General features: G+C 51.0%; 1 protein-coding gene across 1 annotated transcript; it reads right to left on the bottom strand.

Moving 5' to 3' along the window:
* Positions 1-2,214: 2,214 nt before the first annotated feature.
* On the bottom strand, positions 2,215-11,650 carry Nxnl2 (nucleoredoxin like 2). Its single transcript, XM_046427017.2, has 2 exons — positions 11,124-11,650; positions 2,215-2,921 (listed from the first exon to the last, which is right to left on the bottom strand). The coding sequence occupies exons 1-2, from the start codon at positions 11,423-11,425 to the stop codon at positions 2,753-2,755; spliced, it is 471 nt and encodes a 156-aa protein (XP_046282973.1). The 5' UTR covers positions 11,426-11,650; the 3' UTR covers positions 2,215-2,752.
* Between the last annotated feature and the right edge of the window lie 291 nt (positions 11,651-11,941).

The following is an 11,941-nucleotide window of genomic DNA, read 5'->3' as shown; positions in this document are numbered from 1 at the left end:
TGGTATGTGTGTTTGTGGTGTGCGTTCGTTGTGTGTGTGTGGTGTTTGGTGTGTAGTGTGTGATGTCGTGTGTGTAGGTTGGATGCTATGGATATGGCTGTGTGTGCTGTGTGTGGTCTGTGTGTGGAGTGTGGTGTGTCTGTCATTGTGCTGTGCTGTGGGTGTGCAGTGGTTCCTGTTGTTTCGTGTTACAATGGCAACAGCGGCGGCTTACAAGTACCCCGTGACCAGCACTTCCTCGAGTGTGTGCTGCAGAGTCCTCCTGCGGTTCACCTGGGACCTTCAGGAGTCCCGGGCTGGGCTTCTTCAGGGAGAGGAGTGGCACCTGCCCCCAGGACTATGGCTTAGGGAGCAGCCTGGGTTTTATTTAAAATGCCATCATCTGGGGCTCAGTGGACTGACTTCAGCAGTCTGCCCACAGGCCAGCTTTGGGGGACTCTGATGTCATTGCCCCTGCCCCCCTGGCAGTCTTGGCCAGATGCAGTCTCATTTCTCACCACGCTGCCCACCCTGCTGGCCTGGGACCACACCAAGGGTGGCAAGTCGTGAAGATGACAAGCAGTGCACACTCCCTGAAAAAATAGTGGCTGCCCTCATGGAATATATAATATACCAAGGCACCCACCGTGGCTTTCCTGCGGGTGACAGGATGTTTCTGTTTTTCGCGGCGGGGACACACTGTTTTTGTCACACAAGTCACACGCGGCACTTTCAGGAACAGCACCAAGGTCTACAATCTCCTGAGAGAAGGCAGGATATTCAGAAAAACTCGTGGCTAGGGATGGTGTATTGAAGAATGTGTCTTGCAGTCACAGCACTTTAAATGGTCCATCGCTCTCCCAGCCTAAGCCACGGCTGCGGGTGGAGGGTTCATGCCCTCAGGGCTGGCTCAGCCATGGTAACCTCTCCCTGGACACCTCCTTCCTTCTAAGAGCCTCAAAGCCCACAAAGAGGCCCCAGCAGAGCTCCCAGGACTATAGCCCACGACCATCCACAGGTCTCGGGCTCCCATAGGGCAGTTCACTAAGAGGAGGAAGCTTGTGTTTTTGTTTTTGTTTTTAAAGTCTGGTTATGGTACACACACACACACACACACACACAAACACAGCTTGTGGACATTCTACATACAAGAGATGCCCACTCTCAAGAATGCGTGACCAAAAAAAACTGTATAATTGGACTGGATGCCATGGAGCAGGCCTGTAATCCCAGCAGCTCAGGGGGCTGAGGCAGGAGGATCACAAGTTCAAAGTCAGCCTCGGCAATTTAGCAAGACCCTAAGCAACCCTTTTAAATAAAAAGGGCTGTGGATGTGGCTCAGTGGCTAAAGGCCCCAGAGTTCAATGTCCAGTACCAAAACAAACAAACAAACAAACAAAAAACACCCATCATAATTAAATGAACATGCTATTTCTTGGTTTGGAAGAGAACTGCATTTTGACACAATTTATTTTGGAGGAAAACACTGATCACGTTCGCTCCATCAAGTCGTCGTTGATCCCAATGAAGCAGCACGTTGCTTTTCAGGGGAGAGAAGTTAACTGACAGAGCAGAGTGTGGGAGGTGGATTCCTGAGTCCCAGCGGAAGGACCCAGCCAGCCAAGGGAACCCACTGGGCTACAGTGGCATCTGGTTTCCTCTCAGTGCCAATCAGCCGGACCAAATGAGACCGGGAAAGAACAAGGATGGCTACGCATGAGGCCAGCAAGTGGCCATGGGGTAGCTGGGGTCTGGACCACGCACGGACAGCTTTCCTCTTACTGTCAGCAGAGGCTGTGGGGGAGGAGGGGGGTGGTTAACTGGATGGATTAGAATCTTTCAAGAAATGTTGAGATTTAACCTCGAATACAGTGTAGCGTGTTGCTCAATGACAGGGACACATTCGGGAAAGCACTGCTAGGCAGTTTCATCACTGTGCAACCATCGCAGACATCACCAGGGAATAGGAACTTCTTCACTCCGTTAAAATCTTTTGGGACTATCATCATCTGTGCTGCTCATCACTGACTGGAATCTTATGAGTGTATGTGCCTTGGACATTTCATTCATTCTAGGTATTTACAATGTTATTAAAAGTCAGTGTGAGAAAGTGCAAAGGGAAGAAAAATATTCCAAGAAGGCACATAATTAAAAACTACCACCTCTGACAAATAAACTGTATAAGGTTCAGACTCCCTGAATAACTCATTTTCCTCCATCTTGGTTTGGAATAAGAATGAAATTTCTCGGTATAAATATTTGTTTATTAAAGCACACAGTCAGGCTGGGGATGTAGCTCAGTGGTAGAGAACTTATCTAACATGGGTGTTAGACAAGTTCAATCCTCACTACTGCCAAAAATAAAACAAGAAACCATACTGTATGCAAACTTGTTTAATAATAAATATAGTTGTGAAACCATATAACACATATCATTAAAATGATAGACAGCCAGAAAAAATTTATCAATAAACTGATCATTTTACCTGAAGAGACTTGTGCAAATAAAATGTTTGCATAGATTTCCAAAGCTATGCAAAGAATAAAAATAACTGTCACGTAGCTTCAGGATCCAAACGGAGAAGGAGGTATTTTTGCTTGTGTTTTTTTTCCTGAGCAACATTTACTTTCTGCCATGGCTTAGTACTTCTGCTCTGAAATAAAATCAGATGCTGCATAGAGAGAGAGAAAAAAAAATGGGCTCCTCTTTCCCTTCGGGGGTTTGCACTGAAGGAGCCGCCCCTGCCCAGGCTCTGTGGACCCTTCTCCCAGTTCAACCTGAGAAATTCTGGAAGACCTCGGCCGCCTCCACCCAGTTCTGGAAGCAGGCCAGCCCCCGCTCCCGGATCTGCTTCCGCCCTTTGCTGGTGATCACCTCCCCGTTTGGTCTCAGGATCACGAGCCTGGGGATGGCCGTGATGTCGTACCTCCTCTTCAGTTCGCTGCAGGAGAGAACAGGGTTACCAGAGGGTTAGCACTTCTGCACTGACATCGGAAAGGAAGGGGCCCCAGGGGACTGGCTGGCAGGACAGCCCACTCACTGCCAATGAGACTGTTTCTAAGCCAGTCCAGACCTGGAGAACCATCCATTCGCAGAACTGTTCTTGACCTGTGCAGCCCAATACAGAGGCCACCAGCCGTTTAGGCAGAAGGGTGGCAAGTCAGACGGAAGAGCAGAACTTCTTGTTTGGATTAACTGCTAAATTTAACTGTGCCCCTCCCCCACACCCAGTACTGGGGATTGAACCCAGAGCCTGGCTACATACTAGGCAAGCACCAGACCACCCAGCTACGGCCCAGCCCTGTTCATTGAAACTGAGCAGCTACATGTGGCTGGTAGCTACAGCATGGGACAGTTCAAAATGCACAAGTAAACCCAGCAGCGTTTTCTACTCTCCTCTCAAGAGAAGGAAAATGTCAGGTACACATCATGGTAAGATAAAATTCGGTGAGTTCCAAATACATCCGAAGCCTATCAGACTTTACGCCTTACAAATTCAGTGATGCATCTGCTGATCTGGTTGTGGATGGAACATTTCTTACTCCCCTTCACCATCACCTCCAACCCTGTGAAAGGCCTTTTTACTACATTATTTGTATTCATTTAGGGAAAGAAGCACCTCCCTGATTCTGCAGGGTTCCCCCCATCCTTCACAGGGATTACCTCCCTCAAGACAGGGGGCAGGCAGGGAATCCCATCCCTGTTCGGGAGTCAGGTCAGGAGGGTCTCATGCCAACAGTAATCTGGTTTCCTTCATCTGCAGCCCCCCGGGTTAGGAGGCTGAGAGGAAGCCAAGCCGCAACTGAGACCTTCCTATCACCAAGCCTCCCCGCCGACACTTCTAACAAGGCTGCCAGGACCATCCAGGACCAGGTCAAAGGTCAACCTTCACTTAAGCGTGAAAAAATACACATCCCTCACACTCCAAGAGTGGGTACACATTGTTTGCAAACACCTGTGAACCTGTGAACCAACTGTATTCTCAGCCACAAAAGTGGTCTCAACAAATTTCAAAACATCGCTGAATCAGACCATCATGTAATGGACTTGAAAACCAATAAACAATCACGATTAAGAAGGAGTTTGAAAAGTAACTGTAAACGGGGGCAGTGGCATGCACATGTCATCCCAGCAGCTCCGGAGGCTGAGGCAGGAGGATCTCAAGTTCAAAGCCAGCCTCAGCAAGTTAGCAAGGCACTTAGCAACTCAGTGAGACCTTCTCTCTAAGTAAAATCTTTAAAAAGGGACTAGGGATGTGGCTCGGTGGTTAAGTGTCCCTGTTACCAAAAAATAAAAAAATAACTACATTGTATGTGAAAGAGCCATTTAGATTAAAAAATATTTAGAACAATATCCAAAGGCTTCTCATCTATGGGTTGAGCCAGACTTGAATTGAAAATATTCCTTAAAAAATTACATCTGTGTTGAACATGTACATACTGTTTTTCCTGTCCTTAGCATTTCCTAAACAATATAACAACTATTTACAGAGCATTGACCTTGTATTAGGTTTTATAAGTAATCTAAAGATGATTTAAAATCTACTGGAGGATGTGTGTAGATTATATGCAAAGTGTCCCCCTCAAAACCTCATGTGTGAGAGAGTGAAAAGAAGTTTAGAGGCGAAATGATTGGGTTATGAGAGGTTTGACCTAATCAGTGCGGTAACCGACCTGAATGGATTAACTGGTGGTAACTGTAAGCAGGTGGGGTGTGGCTAGAGGAGGCAGCGAGACTTCAGGGGTTATATTTTGTCCCTGGTGAGCAGAGCTCTCTGCTTCCTGATCGCCAAGTCCTGAGCTGCTCTCCTCCTCCACACCCTTCTGCCATGATGTTCTGTCTCACCTTGGCCCAGAGCCCTGAAGTGGTTGTCTGTGGATTGAGACCTCTGAAACCGTGAGCCCCAAACAAACTGTTCCTTCTCTACATTGCTCTTGTCAGGTCCTTTGGTCACAGTGACAAAGAAGCTGACTAAACACAAATACCATGCTACTACAACATTTCATATAACGAATCTGAGCATCGTTGGATTTTAGTACCTTGGGGAGATTCTGTAACCAATTCACCCTGGATACCAAGGTTAAACTATACAGATGCAAACTGTATACACAAGCAAACACACTTAGGAAGCTATACCTTAGATACACTTATCCAAAACTCATACGGCCTGTAGTCCCAGGTACTTGGGAGACTGAGGCAGGGGAATCACCTGAGCCCATGAGTATAAGACCAGTCTGGGTAACACAGCAGAACTCAAAATGCAAAGCTCACCTATCGATGAGTAATGTATTTAAACTCAAGAAGCTGAATCATGATGGAGGAAATGCAAAGAAAACAGAAAAAAAGGGCAAGACGAGAAATACGTGAAATAACAGAAATAATCGAAAAAAGAAATGAATGCATGAAAGTCAATATGGGGGTTTAACCTAAGAAGTGCATTAATCCACTTGAATAGATTAACTGGGTGGTTAAGCAATAAAACCCCATTTGATTCTTTTGGAAATTCTAAAATGTGAAACAAATCTTTGCTGAGACTGAGCCAGAGAAAAGGAGGATACCTAAGAATGTCAGGAGTCAGGCAGGTCGGCTCGCACATGGGCCCAGCACGGACTTAACCCTCCTCGTGGGGATACTGACAACAGGGTCCTGGCCTATCCTGGGGTGGTGTCCCAGGAAAGGCCTGTTTCCCAAGGAAACAGTGCACACAGCCTTCACCCCAGTCTCTCCGGGAGCTCTCCCCTGCGATGTCCACCAACTGACTCACAGCAGGAAGGAACAGCAAAGGTGGGAGGAAGAAACATGTCAACTCTGTGGAACATTTGCCTGTGGGCTGAGAAAGAGGAATGTGTGAGGAGGTAGTGTGAGACATGGCAGTCATTCTGCCACCATGAGGAGAAACTCAATCTGCCAGCCAGCCACTGTCTGTAGAGGACACTGTGCTAAAACTGCACTTGCAAAGATGAGACACCAAAGCCACAAATACAGAGCAGATGCAAATTCATGTCAAACTGCAGGTCAGAAACAGCCCGTCAAACTGGAGCCCGGAAACCTCAGAGTAATGAGGCCTGCACAGATCCCAGAACATGCTGTGGGCAGGAGAGATGTGGTGGTGGGGAGGTGTCCCTCCCCAGTGTTTTAAGAATTCTGTATGATGCCTGAAACTTGAATGTCTAAGGAACCGACTTTTCTCAAAAGTATGAAATTTTTTAAAAAATGAAGAGAAACAATCCCAAAAGCTTTTTTTTATGCCTTTTGCATAAACACTACAAGCAAAATGGTAGTCTTGGCAAATGGGTTTTTTTAGTACCTGTGCTTTGGGTAGCAGGACTGGGCAGGGCAGAGTCCAACAAGTTTCAGAAAGGGACTGAGGTCTGGCCTCAGCCAGACATGGCAGAGCTGGGACCCCAGGAACTTGGGACCTTAGCCAGGAAGCTTTTGGTGGGGGAATCAATCAGGAAGCGGGGAGCAGCATCTTCCCGCAGACCCCGGAGCCCACTGAAGGCCGACCCGGCACCTGCATTCCTGACTGGTTCCTGGGTTACCAACAGCATTACCTGCTTTTCTCAGTGGGGTCCCCAGGCAGAGCCTCAGGAAGACCCAGGGGCCCATGACAACCGCAGTCTCTCTGACCCTGAGGGGCTAGCATCGGGGTTTTAATAGCCCTGGAGCTCACCTGGGTGTGCTCAGGGTTGCCAGCCCTGCTGGTCTCTCCCAGAACTTTCTGCATCCTCTCCACCGGAGTGGAGGAGGGAAGAGGTGGTAAGGTGCTGAGGACAGTGCCCTTGACAGTGTGCGCAGTCGTGGCCTAGTGTGCTACTTGGCAGCCTGACCTTCTCCCTCTGTTTTCTGGCATGGATCAGCTGTGCGACTTAGGCAAGCTAATTAGCCTCCCTGTGCCTCAGATTCTTCACCTGCACCATGGGAATAACTGAACCTACCTCCTAGGGTTGTTGTGAAGATTAAATGATTAATATGTGAACAGCTTAACAATAAATGGGGTTCCCCACACAATAACTACTCAATAAACACTTCCCACATTGCATAGGAAGGACCTAACTCCAACTCCAGCTGGGCAGACTGCTCAGTCAATGTATCCCTTGGTCCCAACAACTGGTACAGAAATGGGTAACTAGTGGACAAAGAATAAGTAAGGCTCCATAGAACATTTGCCCGAAGAAACATGTCAACTCTGTGGAACATTTGCCCGTGTGCTGAGAAAGAGGAAAGCGTGAGGAGGTAGTATGAGACATGGCAGTCCTTCTGCCACCATGAGGAGAAACTCAAATTGCCAGGCAGCCACTGCCTGTAGCCTGAGCTCAAAGAAGACATGGTAGAAGGCAACCCATGAAGCTGTATCCTCAGTGGCCTCCAGCCTCCTGAAAGACTAGCTCCTGCCTTCAGAGTTTCATTTATGTCAGCCCATAACTTTTTTACTTAAGCACTGTTATTTTAATTACCTGCAATACTAAACCAAGTTCTGATGCAATCAGAGGGACGTAGCTAGCTTTGAGGAACAAGGAGCCTAAGGCGTCTTGCTTCACTTCAAATCCTCACCCTGGCAGCCTCTTCCTGGAAACAAACATAACCTCGGAACCAAAGAGGAGAAGCAAACAGCCACTTTCCCCTGAAGTCATCTCCATCCCTCTGGGCGCTGCGCTGTGTCCACAGAGAACAAAAATGCTTGGCACAGAAAAGCATCACGGACATAACTCAGGAGGATTCTTAACCACTTTGGGAAAATCCCAGAGCCCCACTTGTCCTTGTCCTCAGAGCTGCTGCAACGTCTGTCCCTCCCTTCACCTAACCCAGCCACATCCTTGTCCCTGACCTAAGTGCTTCTGGTTGCCACGGCGACACCTGACTGGCGTTTCCTTCCCTCTTGGCCAGCAGCAGACTGTCGCCAGGCAACTCTCTCCAGAGCACCCTCTTTTGCTCGCTTGTTTCAAACACCCATCAGACGTGCACCCTGTGGGTACCAAGTACGGAACCAGGTCTGGCTTGGTCCCGCTGCAGGCAAAAGAAATCAGGAAACCCGAGGGCTGGAGGAAGCTCCTGCTGGGTCAGAACTATCTTTGAACGAAGAGCCATTTAGACGGAGGACAGCAATCCGCTGTTAACAGTCCAGTGTCTGAATGAAGGACACCTGGAGAAGGCTCCAGGATAGGAGGACTCAATGGATGCCTGGAGTCCAGAGGACCCGGGAGGCACTGCACTCAGGCTGGAGAGAGGCAAGGGGTGGTGACAGAATCGAAAACCGTCTGCAAGGGCACTAACTCCTCCCATGGCTCTACCCCAGCCACTCTCCACCCAAGACACGAAGCCCTGGCCAGTGTGATTTTTCCAACAGATAAGCTTAGCCTGTAAGGTGAGGTGCCCCCAGAGCCAGCCTGGGAGGCAGGGGCCAGAGGCTGGGCTCCCTCCAGACCCCTGTGGGGTCCACTCACATTCTAGTTCGAGAGGCCCAGCAGAATGAACCTTGTTATGAGACGTTATAAAATCCCCACAGATCAAGTGTCTTGTGAATGGCGGCCTGCAGCAGAAATCCCTGCTGGTGAATTTAAACTTACTCCTTTCTCCTTGAGTTCGACCCGTAAACTTAGTCACAAAGAAAGGAAGATGGTGAGGTAGGATGGAACCTCATCCGGAGGAAATGCCTCCAGGGAGCAAGGGCATCTGTCCCTGGTGCCTTCCCCCATCAGGTGAGGGCCTTCCTCTCAGCCCACCTGCCCCTTAGCACTGGCCAGGGAAACGGGCCCAGAACTCTAGGGCCCCCGATACTAGCAATAAACAGCTACTTCTCTGGGCTGCATATGTAACTTGAGGGAAAAGGTTGGGGTTCTAGGCATTTCCTCCCCTCCCTATAGATGCACCTGCAGCTGTAAGAGGGGAGACGATGTCTAGAACCAATCATGTCAAGGGGTAACCCCAAGGGTGCCCCACAATATTTATATTTCCTTGGAAGCCTCAGATTTTCTTCTCTTCCATCTTCTTGAGGAATTCTTCTCAGGAATTCAGTGGACATTGTGATGAGCTCAGGCCCTTGGGAAAAGCAGTACAAGGGCTACTTCCCCACTCATCTTCCAAGTGGAGCTTGTGATATCAGTGTCCTGGCCTCATCTCAAGGGTAACAACCACAGGGTACTGCCTACTGCACACATTGACAATTTCTCCCAATACCTCTTGGATGATTTGTGCATTTTTTAGTTTTTCTTGGTGGTGGCTCTTTCCATTTGGCTCATGATCGGGTTTCATAAATCCAGGTGGGGATCAGCAGAATTTAGGGCATGGCTCCAACAATGCCCACAGAATATTCATTTGGCTTCACAGTCAATGCATGGCTATGCCAGGGTTGGGGGTAGGAACAAAATGCTAATTTCACAGAAAGAAAAACCCCTGAGGAGGAGGGCAGACCAGGCAGAGATGACCAGAGCTTGGGGTCACCCTTACTCAAATTGGCTCATCTGTCTGCAGCTAGAGCAACAGGCTCTGACCAGATGACCAGGGGACAGATAATTTTGCATGGCCTCAAAAGTGATGCCCCTCCTGAGCCCATCTGGGTGCCCCTGGGTGAAGCAGTTCATCACCTTCTAGGAGAGGAACTGAGTCAGGGCAGAAAGATGGCCCCCAGACCCTGGAGAACTCTGTGCCTCAGTGACATGTTGTAAATGACATGGACCAGAGTGCTGGTCCATAACCAGACCACTTCCAGTAGCCTTTTAATGGACCATTAAAAGGGACCGGGCACGGCACTAAGGGTGTCATTCAGCTTAGCAATAAAACTCCCAACCTCCCCCCTGGGTAACACCAGAGCAGTGCTCTACTGGGGCCTGAGCTCTCTGCCTAATTACTAACACTATCACCATCTCACCTTCAAAACAACTGTGTCCTTTCAAAAGTGTACAGCTTGTGTACGAGGGAAGTCCAATCAAACAAACTGCTTGAAGAGAGTCTCTAATGAATCTCCGTGTAAAGTTAATCAGCCATCATTGAGACACTGTCATCAGGATGGGTCCTCACCCATCTCAAGGCTGGCTTCCTGCCTGGCTCCTCCACTTCGTTGGGAATCTCCAAAGAGCAAGGATTTGGGAGAATAATCAGACTTCCTCTAGTTAAGTACACCTCTACCTGGACTCCCAGAAGTTGACTTCCGTTTTTCCAGAAAGAATATCCTCTCAGAATAAGTAAGTTAGGGGGTAACTTCACAAATGAATGAGTAACCCAAGGGGGCAGTTTCAAGCCACAGGGAATTATTCACATCTGCATTACGAAGGAGGAGGGGCTAGAGCAATGTGCTCTGTGACCTGTGTGATCTAAATCTCGATCTAGAACCTCACATCACAGGAGACCACACATGCAGAACAATCAGTACCCTGCCATCTGCACCTCCCTAATCCCAGGACTCCCTACTCCTGTCCAGTGCCCCTGCTGATCTAGTCAGAGCCCGTATGCTCCAGCTGCAGGCAGAGGAGCCACTCTGAGCACGGGGTGGCTCGTGCTCTGGGCATCTCTGCTTGTGAAGCTTCCAGTTCCTTCACAAACTCAAACATCCAGCCCAGAGGATCTCAACCAGGGCGTGGGGGTGGGGGCAGGTCCCTTAGGAGAGCAGATTGTCGCTTCCAACATTCACAGCCACGAAATTTACAGTAATGAATTCAACACCGTTTGAGATTCCTTCACCAGCACCCGGGTTCCTCCAGCCCTGGTTCCCCGCTTCCCACACCCACAACCGCTGCCCTGCGGGCACTGATCACAGTTTGCACCCTCCCGGGTCACACCCACCTGCCCCCAGACCCAGGCTGTGGTCTCACCGAGCCTCCCGCCCACTGGCGGGGAGGAGAAAGTAATGAACTGACACCGCCCCCCCCGCCCCCGCAGGCGTCCGCACCGGCTGCAGCTCCTGCATAGAAACTCAGACCCCCCAGCCCCAGAATCCGCGAGTCCGGGGACGCTAGTGCACCGCGATTTCGAATCTGGGGAAGCTGAAACAGACTTAAGTGTGATCTACCTGAACCGGGACCTGGACTGGAAGGCGGGAAGGGAGGGAGAAAAGGGGCGTCTGGAAAAGCAACCGGGTGCAGGAGAGGAGGCCTGCGGGGACACGGGGCGACGCGCCGGCGGCCCCAGCCCCAGGGCCCGCACTCACTGCCGGTAGGGGTCGTGGAAGGGCAGCGCCAGCCAGGCGCCGTGCTGCTGGCGCATGAAGTCCAGCATCTCCTGCGCGCTGCCGTCGGCCGACACGAACACGATCTCGAAAGGCGCCGGCTGCCGCGCCGCGCCCACCAAAGCTGTGTAGAAGTCGCAGAGCAGCGGCGTGAAGTCGCGGCTGGGAGCGCAGCGGCCCGCCGCAAAGTACAGAGCCACCACCTTGTTCTGCAGCGCCGCCTCGGCCTCCACCAGCGCGCCCTCGCGGGTCACCAGGCGCCGCCCGCCTAGCACATCCACCATGGTGGGGCCGGGCGGTCACTTGCGAACGGAGGACACCCGCGAGCCGAGAGCTTTGGCGGGGTGGATGGAGGGTCACTGCCGACGGAGAACACCTGCCGGCGGACGGTCACTAGCAGGCAGGTGGGTTGGAGCGGCGGCTGGGCTCCGCCTCTCTCCGCACCGCCCGCTCCCGGGAGGCACAGACACACCCCAGGGACTCCAGGACCAAAGGCGCCAACTGAACCCCACCCCACACCTCTGGCCTCGCTTCTGGCTGCAGCAGTGGACGTGGCGCAGGGGGAGGGAGATTCACACCCATCAGCGACCCCAGTGGCAGCTGCATCGGCGGCTTTAGCGAAGCACCAGCCTCCAGGCACGAAGTCTGCAGCGCTCGCTCCACAACCCGGCAACACCCTCAACTGCGCCCCGCCCCGCCCACTGCGCCCCGCCCACATCCCTGTGCCCCGGCCCCGGGGCACACCCCCAGACCTCCGCCTAGGCCGGCTCCTCACCCCACCTCCCACCCCCAGCCCTCCA

Source organism: Marmota monax, unplaced genomic scaffold, assembly GCF_021218885.2.
Source record: "Marmota monax isolate L192 unplaced genomic scaffold, Marmota_monax_Labrador192_F-V1.1 WCK01_AAM20220418_F8-fsc00360, whole genome shotgun sequence".
Classification (NCBI taxonomy): Eukaryota; Metazoa; Chordata; class Mammalia; order Rodentia; family Sciuridae; genus Marmota; species Marmota monax.
The sequence above is the reverse complement of the archived record's forward strand: the minus strand, read 5'-3'. Positions and strand labels throughout refer to the sequence as shown.